Raw genomic sequence first — 17,947 nt, 5'->3', positions numbered from 1 at the left:
CAAATATTGTCTTTCCAGGTAGGAATGTAAACAGTTCAACTTTAGTAAGTCCCTTATGATTTCTCTCTGCTGTTTACCTTTTCATGCTTCTCTTGATTCTTGTGTTTGAAGGTCAAATTTTCTTTTCATCAAGAATGCTTGAAAGTCTTCAATTTCATTGAAAGACCATTTTTTCCCCTAAAGTATTATACTCAGTTTTGCTGGGTAAGTGGTTCTTGGTTTTAGTTCTAGTTCCTTTGACTTCTGGAATATCATATTCCATGCCCTTCGATCCCTTAATGTAGAAGCTGCTAGATCTTATGTTATCCTGATTGTATTTCCACAATACTTGAATTGTTTCTTTCTAGCCGCTTGCAGTATTATTTCCTTGACCTGGAAACTCTGGAATTTGGCCACAATGTTCCTAGGAGTTTCTCTTTTTGAATCTCTTTCAGGAGGTGATCGGTGGATTCTTTCAATATTTATTTTGCCCCCTGGTTTTAGAATATCAGGACAGTTTTCCTTGATAATTTCATAAAAGATGATGTCTAGGCTCTTTTTTTGACCATGGCTTTCAGGTAATTTTTAAATTGTCTCTCCTGGATCTGTTTTCCAGGTCAGTTGTTTTTCCATTGAGATATTTCACATTATCTTCCATTTTTTCATTCTTTTGGTTTTGTTTTATGATTTTTTGGTTTCTCATAAAGTCTTTAGCCTCTATCTGTTCCATTCTAATTTTAAAAGAACTATTTTCTTCAGTGAGCTTTTGAACCTCCTTTTCCATTTGGCTAATTCTGCTTTTGAAAGCATTCTTCTCCTACTTGGCTTTTTGAACCTCTTTTGCCAATTGAGTTAGCCTATTTTTCAAGGTGTTATTTTCTTCAGCATTTTTTTGGGTCTCCTTTAGCAAGGTGTTGACCCACTTTTCATGCTTTTCTTTCATCTCTCTCATTTCTCTTTCCAGTTTTTCCTCCACCTCTCTAACTTGATTTTCAAAATCCTTTTTGAGCTCTTCCATGGCCTGAGACCATTGAATATTTATTTTGGATGTTTGGGATACAGAAGCTTTGACTTTTATGTCTTTCCCTGATGGTAAGCATTGTTCTTCCTCATCTGAAAGGATGGGAGGAGATATCTGTTCACCAAGAAAGTAGCCTTCTGTGGTCTTATGTTTTTTCCCTTTTTTGGGCATTTTCCCAACCAGTTACTTGACTTTTGCGTCCTTTGTCAAGAGTAGGGTATACTTTGGGGACCTGTAAGATATCAGTTTCTCCAAGGTGGCACAATCAAGCGTGTATTGGTCTGGGCACAGGGAAGGATTTTTGTGCCCAGAATCTTAGCAGAGTTTCCTCTCCACAGGCACATGACCTCCAGTTCCGCCAAGCTAGCACTGGGGGCGTGGGATTCAGTCAAGCTGTGGGGGCAGGGCCAGCATTCAGTGCCAGACAAAGACCAGCTCCCTCAGTGCCCCCAGGGGTTTTTACGATCCAGCAGTGGTCTTGGGCTGTTATAGGGTCTGCCGTGAGAACTCCTGCCGCCTGCCAGATGTGGCCTCTGTGCGGCCACTGTCTGAAGCCAGAGCTATGGGAAGGCCTTTCTCCCTTCCTGGCCAGCTGAAAAAACCCCTGCAACTGACCTTTGGTGCCTGTGGGTTGAGGGATGCTGCTGCTGAGACTGGGGATTCCGAGACTGGAGATTCCGCTCCTGAGGAAAGGCTGGCTACGCGCTCTGCTCCCTGTCAGGTGCAACTGACGTTTCCCGTGGGCCTTTCAGGTCACCCTGGGCTGGAAATCTCCTCCACTCTGTTGTTCTCCACTTCTGCTGCTCCAGAATTTGTTGAGAGTCCCTCTCTACAGGTGTTTTATGGGCTGTGTGGGGAGAGCCTGCATTTTTTTGTCTTTCTACTCCACCATCTTGGCTCCGCCCCCTGAGAGTATATTTTTTAGAATTACAATTTTTTTTCTCAAATGGATACTAGGTTCCAGATATGTATAAACAGATAAACACAGGTTTCCATTTTGTTTTCATATTTGGTATGACTGGTTGTTAGTAGCCCCCTTTGTATCACCAGTCATTGTCTGTGTCTTTAGGAGAGTAAAGGTATGTTTTGATTATATAATGATGAGAAGACAGTTTAGGAACACTATAATAGTCTCTGGATTGAAGGAAACAATTTATTTGGCTTCTTTAGAATGAAAAGTAACCTGGGATCTTCCCCTTTTCTTTCTGCCAGTGCTTGGTGCTAGCATCTGTTCACACTCCCACTTCCTTCTTTGCTTTTTGCCCACCACCCCGTTGTCAGACATTCCATCATTAAGCCTATACTCAAAATTCCAACTTGGAAGAAACATGAATATTTTATTTGAGCTTGAAACTCTTGGGGAAATACCTATACATATTTTGCTTTGAGATTTATACTGATTGAATAGAATAGTAAGAAAGCATCTAGGTGCCTTTTATAAGTTCAGCTCAGCAGGCCTAGGGGAATTATATCTACGGGTACTAAAAGGATTGGCAAGTGTGACTGCTAAACCACAGTCGCTGATCTTTGAGAGGTCATGGAAAATGGGAGAGATGTCATAGCATTGGAGAAAAGCAAATATACCATTTTTTAAAAAGAAAAAATTAGTGTTTCAAATTAAATGCCAGTAAACTTTACTTATATTCCTGGCAAAATATTGGAATGTATTATTAAAGTAAAATGATAATGAACATCTAGAAAAAGAAATGGTGATTGTAAAGAGCTGGCAGAGCTTCACCACAAATAGACTGTTTCAGACTGACTCATTTCCTTTTTGGACAGTGTTAGTATACTGGAAATGTTGAAAGTTTTGCAGTGCATTTGACATAAGCCCTTCTGTTCTTCTGGTTCACTGGGAAGGTATAGACTAGACAGTAGTGTAATAAAGTGAATTTGGGACTGCATAATATCTGTGCCCAAGGAGTAGCCATTAATGGTTTAATGTCCTACATAGAAGGAGGCCTCTAGTGAAGTTTAGTCCTATTTTAGTCCTGTTTAACCTGCTAATCAATAACTTGGATAAAGGTATTGATGGCATTGTTATTAAATCTACAAATTACAAAAAGCAGAGACAATCTCTAAGAGATCCTGATTGGTTAGAATAGTGAGTTAGATCTGATAAGATAAAATTTAATAGGTGTAATTATAAATCCTTACACTTGGTTTCTAAAAATCAACTTCACAAGTACATGAAGAGATGTAACTAGAAAGCAGATTTTCTGAAAAAGATCTGAGTGTTTTATTGGTTTCTTGGCTTAATATGGGGCAACAATGTGATATGATGTGACAACCACAAAAGTTAATGATAAGTTAGTGATTTGAGGCTGCCTTATGAAAGGTAACATGGTGTAGTAGATAGAAAATTAGACTTGAAGTTATGAATCATTCCTAAGGTGGGAATGTACCCATGGACAAGTCACTTAAATTTTCTGAGCCTCATTTTTCTCATCTGTAAAATGTGGGCAGCAGTTCTTATATTATTTGCCTCCCAGGTTTGTGCTGAGAAAAGTGCTCAGTAAACTTTTAAAGAACTATATACATGTGAATGTATCATCATCATCATCGTTGTTATTTCTGGCCAGGCAGATCACAGAAGACTTGATCTTATCTGGGCCTTGAAGGAGAGAGAGAGTTTGAGGAGGTAGAACTAGGGGATAAGGATAGGGAAACGACATGTCTATTAATAAGTATTCTTTTTTAAAAATTTTATTAATTTTTTTTCTTTGCTTTGCATCACTTTTAATTCAGAATTTATTCTTTCCCTCAATGAGACATTTTTGGTAAAAAAAAAAAAAAAGAGCAATTTGACAAAACAAACTAACCCATTAACCTTGTGGGACAGTGTATGCAGTTTTCCATACCCAGAGTCCCTTTCTTCTTCACACACTGGGGAGAGATACCTTTTCTCATCTTCAAAGATATGAATAAGCATTTATTCTAAGCAGAGGGAAGAATGTGAGCAAAGGCATGGATGGAGGCAGGAATACAAGAGGGACGCTTTGGTTAACAAAGCAGTCTATCTTGTATAAGATACAGGGTCTGTAAAGGGAAAGAGTGGAAAACAGTGCTGAAAAAGTGGGTCAGAGTATTTAATGCTAAGCTAAGTGTCCTGACCTTTGTTAGTAGATAACTGCAGATTTCTACCAGTCTTCTTCTAGTACTCTATCATAGCTTGAAGGCAACCCAGTCTGAAACGTTGTACCAGTTAGGAAAGGTGTCAGCGATAGTGCTAATAAGAGCTCCTTCCTGCTGTCTGAGGGCTGCACAAGCTCCTTATGGAGATCCTCACCATCACATTGCCCCCTCGATGATAGATTCCTTTTCCTTGTCAAGCTATGAAATAGATAAAAATGCAGAACATTTCTTCTGTCTTAATGCATTCCTTTTTTGCTTCTTTGATGCTGGTAGAAGAGTGTTTAAAAAAGGGGTGCTAATGTTTTAGTATTTAACTATTGCTATTCTACATATGAATTTTGTGCAACAACCTAATTAGACCACATCCATATTGACAGTCTAAGTTTAAATGAGTAATAATAGTGATAGTATTAAGTATTATTATATTATATGATATATATTATATTATTACAACTATATAATATAACTATTATATTGTCCTTTATGGATTTGTTAAATCACTTTACATATATTATCTCATTTTATTCTCATAACAACCTATGAAACTAGAAAAATAAAGAAATTGCAGCTAAATAGAAGAAGATGGTTTATAGGCCCTCTTCAGAGAAGTGAATATATGAGTTACTAGAGTTGGTTTCATCATGTGCTCAAGGAAAACACATGTCATTTCATGGGACACCATGATAGCAGTTGCAGCTTTTGTGCCACTGTTAGAGAAGATGAAGAATTAGAGAAATTTTCACCAAAAACTCATTTAGATCCTCCAAACTAAGTCAACATGTACTTTGCTATTTGACTTTTATATATTGTGAAGGTGGACATGGGGGAGGAAGTGAAATGTTTTAGAAAATATACTTCAAAATTAAGGAATGAAAGAAGTAAAAGTTTTATAAATGATTTACAGACTTCTTATGTATATACCATAATTGTACATCAGGGAGAGGCAGGAAGCCCAGTACATCATTATCTCAAATAGCATGGCAATAAATGAAATTATTGTAATAGAAAAGTCTATATAGAAGTCATTGGAGAAGTCACTTCAACAAGCCTTTATTTTAAGTGCTTATCATGTGCCAAGCACTGTACTAAGTGCTGTGAATAAAAATATTATCAGAAGAAAAGACAGTCCCTGTCTTCAAGTACTTCACATTCTAATGGGTGAAGATAACATAAAAGGAAGCTGAAAAACAGGAGGGAAGAGAGATTATACTTGGCAAAGTCATGAGAGTCAGAAGTGGAGCTGAGAGAGGAATGAAAACATGGCTGCCTTCAATATCCTCCTCAAAATGGAGATTTTTGGGGAAACCAATTAGAGGAAAGGTCAACAGAGTCAGAAGGTGTTTCCAGTTGTGAAGGCCAAGGGCAGAGCGAACTTCTAGGTTGAAGACATTTGTATGGCATGGTAGGGAAGGTCTGGAGAGTCAGGACCACTCCTAGAGAGGAATGAAGAGGATCAGCTGTCATGCTTCCGTCAGCTTATCAGCTAGTTAGAACAAAGTAGAAGAAAGACTAAAGATGAGAAGATACTATGTACAATTACAGCAACTCCAACATGACCTATTTAAACAAGATGTTGACTAAAAAATGTGAAATGGACAAAAAGAAAGACGGTATCCCTGATTATTACCATTTGATGAGACCAATAATCTGTGTAAAACAATTGCCATGAGAAGGTGAAAAGATTTCAGGAAACACATATTTGATCTTTGTCAAGACATAAGGCATGGTAGCCAAAGGCAATAGCAGTTTAGAACAAAAGAGATGTTAAAAATTAGAGGGGAACTAGACAAACTGGAAACAAATTCCATTGAAATGACAAATAAAACTAAAAGCTGATTCTTTGAAAGAACTAATAAAAATGGTAAACTCTTAGCTAACTTGATTAAAAAGAAGAGAGTAGTAAATTAGATCAATAAAACAGTAAATGAGTAAGATGAAGTCATAGCAAAACCAGAAGAAATAAAATGAATAATCAGAACATATGCACACTTAAATACTAACAAAAAGAAATGGAGGAATATTTTCAAAAATATTACCCAAACTATCAGAAGAACAGATAAAGATCTTAAGTAACCCAGACTCAGAAAAGAAAATAGATCTTACTGTAAAGGAAAAGAAAAGAACTCCTGATCCTGACAGCTTCATGGTAGAATTCTGTCCCGCCTTTAAAGAACGGTTTATACTTGTATTTCACAAATTATTCTCAAAATTTGAAAAAGGAAGCGTTCTGCCAGAATCATTTTATGAGACAAATATCTTTCTAATACCTCAAGCATGGCAAAAATAAAACACAGAAAGAAAACCATCATTGAAGAACAACTCAAAAATTTTGAACAGAAAACAAAGTAGATGCTTTTGGGGGATGGCTAAACAAACTGTGGTGCATGAATGTAATGTAATATTAATATGTAGTAAGAAATGTGTGAGATGAATACAGTGAAGCATGAAAAGATCTATCTGAACTGGTGCAGAGTGAAGGAAGCATAACCAAGAAAACAATTTGTGACCACAACAACATAAAAGGAAAGAACAATGACACTAAACAATCAAAAAAAAATGTAACAAAATTGTAAAGATCAAGCAGGACTGGAATGAAGAAGTATAAGAAGACATCCCTAATCTACCGCTTCTTGGGGGTGGGACGTCCACAGATCTTACAGATTGTACGTTTTCAGACTTTTTCAACGTGTTGATCAGTTAGTTGTGCTGACTTTTTCCCCCATCCCTAGGAAATAGCATTTATCATATGGGATGGCTCTTGGGGAAGGGGAGGAAAAAAGACACATGGGATACTATGGTGATGGAAGAAACAGAAAATCGCAGTAAAAGCTTGTTTTAAAAATACCTAACTCCTGCCTAATTCCCAGCTTTCTAGCTCCCCGTCCACCCTAGCAAATGGAATGACTCCGGTATTAATGTTTGACCAAGGTTTAAGGGGAATTGAAATGGCAGCTGTAGATGATGACTGAAACTGTAATTTTGCATCTTATAAATCAGGCAGGGAAATGTGGCAGCAGCACAAAGCATTTCCTTAAAATTGTTATTGCTTCAATGAGATCTGGGGCCATAGTAAAGTTTACCAAGAATTATTTTTCAGCATTTATTTAGCCATAAATATTTTTAAGTACTTAAGTCATTAATACTCAAACGTCTTTTATGAGGAAAGCTACTATTTTTTCTTCCTTTTTTATAGATGATGAAACCAAGTTACCTTAGATAATTTAATGAAGAAAAGCAAAATTTTGAACTTCTGAGTTACTAACTTATTCTGGGATATATTTTGCATGAGAAGCCTATGATTTTTTGGCTTCATTCTTCATTTCTGACTTGCACTCCTCAATTTGTTATCTAGGCTGCCAGAATGCCTTGGGAGTTATCAAAGCCTTCAGGCTCCCAGACCCCCTTGGCAGCACATTTCACATTTGGGCTTTAATTTGTTGTTTAATTTAGTAATGAAGAAAATTCCATATGCATTAGAGTCTTCTGCTGGAGAACCATAAATCTTTCCAGATGAGTGTTGCTATGTATGTAGACCATAAAACATTTATAAGTGTAATTAAAAACAAGACAGCAGTTGCAGCTGTTTAAATCTTTCCTTTAATTTTCCTTTAAATTTTTTTTCAGGGTGGAGAGTTGATAGGGATGAGAGAATCAATCAGCACTCTGCGCTGTCCAGAGAAGTAGCAATGCATGACATACAGAATATTAAAATTTTAATGATCCTTCCATGCAGTAATGTTGGCAAGATATTGAAATTATTGCCACTTTCAACTCCTTTCCCTCTAGTTCAGCTTTATAGCTTTTGCTATAGATTATTAGTCTATGGAATAAATAATTTACACAGTTCTTTTAATCTAAGGATTTCCAAGCTATTTATGGATTTTTCATTACTTGTCCAGTGATTCAACAACAATTCAAACCAATTTTTAAAGAAATTACTCTGTGCAAAGCACTTACCTGCACTCCAGTTATGCATAGGTAAAAAAAAATGATAACCATTGCAGCAAAATTTCAGGCATTTTTCATCAGCTCCACCTCATCTTTGGATTGGTCTGCTGTGGCGTTAAACTTTCAGTTAAATCTCAGGATGGTGTAGTGGAAAGAACACTACACTGGAAGCTAGAAGCCCAGAATTTTAGCTGAGGCATGTCACTTAACATCAGTTTCCTTGTCAAATGAGTAGAATAATTCTTGTACTGCCTACCTCACTATTATCAGAATCAAATGATATATACTCTGTGTAGAAATGCTTTTTAAAAGTGCTATTCATTATTATTTCATGTTAAAGTAAAAGTTGGTAGAGAAATGGAAAAAACTGGTAAATTAGGACCAGTATGTGTCTTCCTGATGTTTATAATTAGACTTCATCTCTAAACCAGGCTGCATCTCTTGTCCCATTCCCAGAGGGTGAATTTAGGTAATTTTAGGCCTAGCTGAGATGGAGCTGGGCATAGCTTCCTTTTGCTTCTGATTTAGAATTTGTAGGGCAGGGTAAACTGAGAGTCTGGAGATATGTTTGCAGCTAAAACCTGATGTCAACATAAGATAACCTTTGATGCATGCTTTTCAATTTAATCAGCATTATCTCTTTTTTTTTTCATAATTGCCCCTATTTTTTGGTTGAGAATTCATCTCCTCTCCATAGCTATAAAATGTATATAGTCTGCTTCTAATTTTTTTATGGAATGTAGCATGATGTGACATGTGATATTTCAATGGCTTATATACTCTAACTGATAAGAATAGTCCTGCCAGAACTACAGATCATATCTTCCCATAAATCCAGTATAGGTGATCCACCCAACTTACTGGGGTCCTTTGTCTAAGTTTCTTGACCGTTGCATATCAATGCGGCATGTAAACTGTCATCAGTTCCTAATTTTTAATATGTGAGTTGCCTATCTAGTCATTAAACACTTCAATGATATATTTAATGCCTAATGTAGAATTCTTCTTTAATAATGTTGAGTCTTACTATTGCCTCTTTTGTGACTTGCAACTTTAATTCTTCAGGTGCTAAGATATTTCCAGTTTAAACAATAAATATTGAGCACCTGCTCTGTGCCAGACACTATGCTAAGCACGAGGGATACAAAAAGAGGCAAAAGGCAAACCCTACCCTCAAGGAACTTAAAATCTATTGTGGGAGACTCCATGCAAACAACTATATGCAAAGAAAGCCATCTATAGGAGAAATAGAAAATAATTAACAGCAGGAAGGCAATAGAATTAAAAGGAGTTGGGAAAGGATTCCATACAAGACCAGATTTTGGTTGGGACTTAAAAGGAAGCCAGAGGAAGCAGTAGGCAAAGTTGGGTAGGAATAACATTCCAGGCATGGAGTACAATCAGAAAAAAAATGCCTGGAGTCCAGAAATGGAGTGCTTTGCTCGTGGAACAGAGAAGAATTCAACGTCACCTGATCAAAGAGTACATTGAGGATACGCCTGGATAACAGGCATTCTGCATCTGCTTGGTTTTTTTCACATGGATTATTCAACTGAATTCTTCAGTGATTATGGAATTCATTTATAGCTGTTGCAATGTTCTGGGCATTAATGCAATCATCACAATGCCATACACAAATAGGAGGATCTTGGGAACCTCATCAGTCACAAGGAAGGGCTGCAGGGGTGAGAAGACTGGAAAGGTAGAAGAAGGCTAGATTACGAAGGCCTTTGAATGCTACCAGCATTTTGTATTTGATTCCAGAGGCAATAGGGAACCACTAGAGTTTATTGAAAAGGAGAGTGACATAGTCAAGACATATGCTTTAGGAAAATCACTGTGGTGGTTGAATGGAGGATGGTTTGGAGCAGGGAGAGACTTGAGGCAGGCAAACCCTCCAGTAGGCTATTGCAATCGTCCAGGAGTAAGGTGGTGAGGGCATGTATACCAGAGTGGTGTCAGTGTTAGAGGAGAGAAGGGGCTGTATAGGAGAACTGTTGCAGAAGTGAAATCAACAGGCCTTGACAACAGTTTGGATATTGGGGTGAAGGGAATGTGAGAGGTAGTGAGGAGTCAAGGATCGCTCTTGGGTTGTGAACCTGAGGGACTGGGGGGACTTGCTTGTGAGCCTAAGGCACTGGTATTGCCCTTTATAGTAATAAGGAAGGGGTTTGTGTGCGGATTTAGGGGGAAACACAGTGGGTTCTGCTTTTGATATGTTTAATTGAGATGTCTACTGGACATCTAGTTTGAGATATCTGAAAGTCATTTGGAGAAGTGAGATTGGACATCAGCAGAGAGGGTGGAGCAAGATAATGGATTTGAGAATCATCAGCATAAAGATGGTTATTAGATCCATAGCAGCTGATAAGACTACCAAGTGAAGTAGTATAGAGGGAAAAGAGAAGAGGACCCAGGATAGAACCAGGAGAGACACCCATGATTAGAGGGTATGATATGGATGATGGACCATCAAAGGAGACTGAAAAGGAGCATTCAAATAGGTGAGATGGTTTGATGGCCTTTTAACATCAGAGGAAGTGTTATTGGTTTTAAAAAAAGATAAGCCACTTTTGAAGGAAGAGGCTTGGTATCAGTCAGAAACTTTGCACAATTTCCCAAAGGCAGTTTAGCTTCCTTATAATCAGTTCTAAGCCCAGTTCTTTTTCCATGTTCAGTATGTTTCTTTCTGATCATGATATATCTGTGAATTGACTGACTCTGCTACCAACTGAATATCATAGCCCGGACAACAGATATTCTCCATCCACTTTTTTTTTTTGTATGAATGGTTTGGCCGAATTCTTCCTTGATCATGGAATTCATTTACAGCTATTGCAATATACTGGGCATTAATGCAGTCAGCACAATGCCATCCACAAATGGGAGCATCTTGAGGACCTTATCAGCCACAGGGAAGGGCTACAGGGAGCCATCCTCTGTTTGAACACCACACTGGACACCTCTTTGTGACAGTGGCAGACAACTTCATTGAGCATAATTTCGTCTTGTACACAGGCATAATGGATGTCAAGTGTTGACTTGAAGTGAGAAAGACTTGGATTTAAATCCTGCCTCACACACTGACTAGCTTTGGGACTCTGAGCAGATCACTTAATCACTTCCAGTTTCCTTATCTGTAAAATGGGGATGATAATTTCACTTACCTCATAGGGTTGTTGTGAGGGCTAAAGGGCATGATATTTATACAGTGCTTTGCAAATTAGTCAACAGTTAATAAGCATTTATGAAACACTTACTATGTACCCGGCACTGTGCTAGGTACTGCAAATACAAATGCAAATAGAAAGAAAGGTAGTTCTTCCCTCAAGCAGCGTATAGCCCAATGGTAGAAAACAATATATAAAAGGAAGCTTAAAAATGTGTTGGAGGGTGTGTGTGGGGGGGGGCTTCCCTCAAGATAGAAGGTCCAATAAGAGAGGCAGAGCATACTGAGATGTGAGTAGAAAGGCAGAAATTTCCAGAAGCAGTGTAGCTGATGGGAAAAAAGGAAATAATAGCTAGCAATTGTTTTTATGCTTCATTTGATATTATTAGCCAGAGGGTTATTAATCAAAATTTCCTCTGTTATTTAAAGTAATCTTGTTTGACATTATTAGCATATGCATGGGAAATATTTTGTTCAGGGAGCCTTTTAAAGAAAGGTAATATTTTGTGTTACCAAATGATTTTTTTTTAGTATTTCACTAACAACCACAGTAGGATGTTTTATTCTTTACTCTTTAGTCATGCAACTGAAAACCCATCGTAGAATATAATTTACAAAAACCTGACTTCATTGTGGATGTGCTTTGATAAGTGTGTAGGTTATTTTTTTTAAAAAATCCTTATTACTGATGCAATTTGCTTTTACATCACAGCTAACCTTATCCTGTCCCACCTCTGTTCCACAGTTTCTGTGCTGTTCAGATCTGTGATTTTGAGTTGGTTTTTTAAATTTATTTATTTATTTATTTATTTATTTTTAGTTTTCAACATTCATTTCCACAAGATTTTGAATTCCAAATTTTCTCCCCATCTCTTCCCCTCCTCCACCCCAAGACACTGTGCATTCTGAATACCCCGTCCCCCAATCTGCCCTCCTTTCTATCACACCTCTCCCTTCCTTTATCCCCATCTCCTCTATTTTCTTGTAGGGCAAGATAGATTTCTATACCCCATTGCTGGTATATCTTATTTCCCAGTTGCATTTAAAAACAATTGTTAACATTCGTTTTTAAAACTTTGAGTTCCAACTTCTCTCCCTTCCTTCTTCCCCACTCACCCCCACTGAGAAGGCAAGCAGTTCAACATAGGTTATACATGTGTAGTTACGCAAAAGACTTCCATAAAAGTCAAGTTGTGAAAGACTAGCTATACTTCCTTCCATCCTATCCTGCCCCCCCCATTTATTCTATTCTCTCTTTAGATCTTATCCCTCCCTAAAAGTGTTTACTTCTAGTTACCCCCTCCTCCCATTTGTCCTTGCTTCTTTCATCCCCCCCATCCCACTTCTCCCCTTCTCCCCTGCTTTCTGGTAGTATAAGATAGATTTTCATACCAAATTGAGTGTGTATGTTATTCCTTCCTTAAGCCAAATGTGATGAGAGTAAGCTTCACTTTTCTCTCTCATCTCCTTCCTTTCTCCCTCCATTGAAAAAGCTTTTTCTTGCCTCTTTTATGAGAGTTAATTTGCCCCATTCTGTTTCTCTCTTTCTCCTCCAAATATGTTCCTCTCACCCCTTAATTTTATTTTTTTAGATATCATCTCTTCCTATTCAACTCATGCTGTGCCCTCTGTCTCTATGTATATAATCCCTCCAACTACTCAAATACTGAGAAAAGTCTCAAGAATTATAAATATTATCTTTCCATGTAGGAGTGTAAACAGTTCAACTTTAGTAAATCCCTTATGATTTCTTTTTCCTGTTTACCTTTTCATGCTTCTCTTGATTCTTGGGTTTGAAAATCAGATTTTCTATTCAGCTCTGGTCTTTTCATCAACAATGCTTGAAAGTCCTCTATTTCAGTGAATGACCATTTTCCCCCCTGAAGTATTATACTCAGTTTTTCTGGGTAGGTGATTCTTGGTTTTAATCCTAGCTCCTTTGACTTTTGGAATATCCTATTCCAAGCCCTTCAATCTCTTAATGTAGAAGCTGCTAGATTTTGTGTTATCCTGATTGTATTTCCACAATACTCAAATTGATTCTTTCTGGCTGCTTGCAATATTTTCTGTTTACCTGAGAACCCTGGAATTTGGCTGCAATATTCCTAGGAGTTTTCCTTTTGGGATCTCTTTCAGGAGGTGATTGGTGAATACTTTCTATTTATATTTTACCCTTTGGGTCTAGAATATCAGGGCAGTTTCCCTTTAAAATATCCTGAAAGATGATGTATAGGCTCTTTTTTTTGATCATGGCTTTCAGGTAGTCCCATAATTTTTAAATTGGATCTATTTTCCAGGTCAGTTTTTTCAATGAGATCTTTTACATTGTTGCTATTTTTTCATTGCTTTGGTTTTGTTTTATAATTTTGTAATTTTTCATAAATTCATTAGCTTCCATCTGCTCCATTCTAATCTTTAAGGAATTATTTTTTTCAGTGAGCTTTTGGACTTCTTTTTCCATCTGACCACTTCTGCTTTTTAGGGCATTCTCTCCTCATTGACTTTTTGGATTTCTTTTGTCATTTGGGTTAGTCTATTTTTTAAAGTTATTTTCTTCAACATTTTTTGGGTCTCCTTTAGTAAGCAGTTGACTCATTTTTCATGATTTTCTTGCATCAATCTCATTTCTCTTCCCAATTTTTGCTCTACTTCTCTTAATTTTCAAAATCCTTTTTGAGCTCTTCCATGGCCTGAGACCAATTCATATTTTTCTTGGAGGCTTTGGATGGAGGAGCTTTGCCTTTGTTTTCTTCTGTTTGCATGTTTTGGTCTTCCTTGTCACCAAAGTAAGATTCTATAGTCTAATTCTTTTTCTGGTTTTTGTTCATTTCCCTAGCCATTTATTTGACTTTTGAGCTCTTTGTCAAGGTAGTTCTCTGCTTCCAGTGGGAGTTGGGGGGCGGGGGCGGTGTACTGTCAGCCACTCGATCCCCCCACAATCTGTGGGTCTAGACTCTAGGTGCTGCTGTGGCTGCTGTAGGTTCCTCTGCCCCCTCCCCCCTCTGCTGCCCTGGGGCCAGACCACTTCACTCTCCCTCACTAGTCACACAGGCTTTTTCCACTGACCTTCCAATTTGTCCTCAGAGTTTTGGGGTCCTGAAATCTGGAAACTACCATAGATGTTTGAGATTTAGTCTTCCCTGAAGGCCTGCTCAAGTACCTCTCTGTGCACAGGCCACCCACACTGGACTGTGCTCTGATCCCAGTGTGACCTGATAGACACTTCCTGGAGACCTTCCAGGTTGTCTTTGGCTGGAGATTTGCTTCACTCTGTCTTTTTGTGGGTTCTGCAGCTCCAGAATTTGTTTAGAGCCATTTTTTACAGGTATTTGACTGGTCTTGGTGAGAGTGCTTTATAAAGTCTACTGTACTATGCCATCTTCTTGGGTTGTTCCTTTTAGATCTTTCTTGGAGTAGTTGTGTATGTTGGCCCGGGGTGGAAGAAAGGAACTGGGCTCTGATGCTTCCTTCTACACTGCCTTCTTGACTGGTCCTCTTAGGTTCTATACATCGAGGTCTGTAATGTTCAGAGTTCAGATGTGGTGGTCCCACTGTCAGCAATGGAGAAAATACTTTGTTATAGAAATCACAGATATTATTGTTTCTCATCTGATATTTTTCTACTTTAACTGTTTATGGTATAATCTGATTTAACTTGCTCTCCTTTTTAGTCATCCACCAGTTCTCATTCTGTTGTGATAATTTTACAGATATTTATATTCTAAACTAGTATTATTACTCTTTTCTATCATGTCTGTCAAGAAGATCAAGCATTTGCTGACTGAAACAATTTCTGTGCTCTTTTAATCGGATAATGGTGATTTAAACTTCGTTAGCAAATCGCAAGTCAGTTTTAATGTCTATTTCTTTATCTGTTTTTTTTTATATCATTAGCTTGTTTATATAATAGGGCAGGTTGGAGGTATTAAAGTGGCTTTTATAGCTTCTTGTTTTTTATCATTCTAGATTGGTATTGATTTTGACCTTTGTTCTAACAAATTGATTGTCTTAACTGTATGCAACTGTGATCTGATGGAAATCTAATCAGGAGCTAGTTGTTTCCTGTATAATAATTTTTATATATATAGTTTTTCAGATGGCATTTGGTGCTTATTTTGTGCGTCACTTCCCAGCTCTCTTCTTGGAAAAAAATATATTCATTATATGTAGGTGTAAAATATTCATATGATCTGTAAATCTTTGATTTCTTCCTTTTCTTCATCCTGCAGCATGTTTTCCAGCTTTTTTTCACTATCCTTCCTATGCCCTCCTATATGTATTACAGTCAAGTATAGAAATATATGTTGATTTACATTGGAGGGTCTTTTTGAGTAGTTCATAAGATTTCTTTACTTCTTAATCCTACAAAAGATATAGGCATCTAAACTATAATTATCTTCATTGTGGTCCTTCTGCTCATCATGAATGCTGCAATTCAAGATGACTAAATATCCTAGGAAATGGCATTTATTACCTGGAGACATCAAGTAAGATAAACTCTCCTGGTGTCCTTATTTTTACTTCTCCATGGTGAACCTATGAGCTGTCCTTCCATTTAGCTTCACCTGCCTTTTGTCTTCAGTTTCATTTATGGCATAATATGTCGTTAATGATATGTTTCTTTGTTTCATAGTAGGCTAAGTCATTATTGCCAGGTTTATAAATTATAACGCTCTGTTTTGGGATTCAAGGGGCCTGTTTCAGAGCTCCTATTTTTACAGTGGGGCCAAAGAAGTAACCCTAACTCTGTTCAATCCCTCTCAGCCTGAACTTTGTACACACATACCAAATAGCTCTTGTGCTATTAAGTATTACTCAAATTAGCAATTACATTGCAGTTTATTACTAATTATTTTGCACTATTGTTTATTAAATGGTGCCATAGTTGACTGAAGGAGTGCAGCTTATGTAGGTAGTGATTGGCAAAGTAGAAAACTTTAAATGAGTGCGCTTCTGGCTATTAGGAATTATGATAATTAATATTTAAGAATCATTTTGTGATCTCAGATCAAGTCTTCTGAAAATGTATTCCAGATGGTTGTTCAATTGTTCTTTTTTAAAGATTGAGCCTAAATTTCCAAACATATCCACATTGCCTTTAAAAAAAATTCTGTAATTTAAGCTGTATACAAAACTGTACTTGAGATTGTATTGTCTTTGGTAAATTTTCTCAATTTGTGGATAACTGGTTTTCTTTTAGAACATCAATCTTATTTTGCATTGACTCTTCCCAGTTTTCTACTTTGAAAAATAGAGAATTTTTCCTTTTTCTAGGTGACTCTGTATCCTGCTGTGAAGAACCTGCTGAAGGAGGGAATTTATCTTATACTGGACCTCTGCATTGAACGGGACATCCATTTCCTAAGGACTTCATTACAGCCTGGTGTGAGAGAAGTCTTTAAGGAACTATACAATGACTATACCAAATATCACAAAAATAAAAACAGAGGGGAGGAAAAATACACTGCTTAATGCATTTTTGTAAAAGCCTTACAAAATTGTTATTATTAATTCTTTAAAATTGTATTGAACTTCAAGTATAATTTCTTTTTAAAGGACAGAAAAAATTTTAAATTTTATAATTTAAATAAATTAATGGAAAATGTCATTGGTTTTACATACTATATCTTACTGTATATATAGCTATATTATATTTAACTTTTGTATTATATTTTTTATATGCTTAGTTTTGCTACTAATTCTAAAGCTAAGAATTCTGGAAATAGAATATAAATAATATTGTTATCTCAATAAATATTCCATGCACTGCCTCATTTTCACATGTAATTCTTGAATGAAATTTGTTTTTTCTCTTATGAGAATTTTCACTGGGATAGAAAGAAAGCATCTTTGTGACTCCCCTTGGCATTGTTTTGCCCACACCGTAGGGACTAAGGGTCTGATGAGGCTATGTGAGGCATTAATGATTCCAAATACCTTCCTTAGTATTGGAGACCTGGAAGGCAGGATAAACTAAATGCCGTGAGGGCAATCATCACAGCTGGTATCGAGGGAGAATAACTCTTTGAATTTGAGAATTGTCTTTGGGGGCTGCTGTTATTGCCCTGTGTGTGTCCAATGAACAGGGGGCCTGGAGAGCTGTTCCTCTGTATCTTTGTTGAATTTTGGGTTTAGTAAATGGGTTAATTTTTTTTTTTTTTGCCTTTCTTGATCCTGTTTTTCATCATGATGTTGATTTCGTGCCAGCTTATAACTGGTTTGACAGTGATGAATGGGATATTTTTGGAGGGGACTTCACTGGACACTTATCTCACTTCTTCTGTCTCTCCCCTCCTCTCTCTCTCTGGATATTACTAAAGAGAGACTTGCTCAAGGCTAGGAGAGAGGGTTAAACAGAGTAACTGTATCGTCTTGAGCATTGTGCCTTATTTTGTTGTAGGTTTCTTTTCTTCCGTAATCTTCAACAAGCATTTGTTAAGCACCTACTATGTTCTGAGTTTGCCTTCAAGGAGAAGCAAACATATATATGTATGTGTGTTTATATACTTACATATGCATATATACATACATATACACACATATCACATACACACATAAATGCAAGATAATTGGTGGGGAGGTAGGATTCAGTGGTAAAGCTTTTAACCTCAAACTTGTTTAATTGAATTAAGAAAAGATTTTACTTCTCTATCCTAAAAAGTTAGAACAACTTAGTTTCTCAGGATTTAGGGATT

At 37.1% G+C, this 17,947-nt stretch overlaps 1 protein-coding gene across 1 annotated transcript in view; it reads left to right on the top strand.

Annotated features, from left to right (window-relative positions):
* URB2 (URB2 ribosome biogenesis homolog) overlaps nucleotides 1-17,039 on the top strand; it is a 45,600-nt gene extending 28,561 nt beyond the window's left edge. Inside the window, exon 10 of the mRNA XM_072647467.1 lies at nucleotides 16,527-17,039. Within this exon, the coding sequence (XP_072503568.1) occupies nucleotides 16,527-16,724 (198 nt within the window). The 3' untranslated portion in view covers nucleotides 16,725-17,039. The remainder of the gene's footprint in view (nucleotides 1-16,526) is intronic.
* Nucleotides 17,040-17,947: the final 908 nt, after the last annotated feature.

Source organism: Notamacropus eugenii, chromosome 2 (genome assembly GCF_028372415.1).
Source record: "Notamacropus eugenii isolate mMacEug1 chromosome 2, mMacEug1.pri_v2, whole genome shotgun sequence".
In the NCBI taxonomy this organism is placed as follows: Eukaryota; Metazoa; Chordata; class Mammalia; order Diprotodontia; family Macropodidae; genus Notamacropus; species Notamacropus eugenii.
This window is presented reverse-complemented; position numbering and strand designations above follow the sequence as displayed.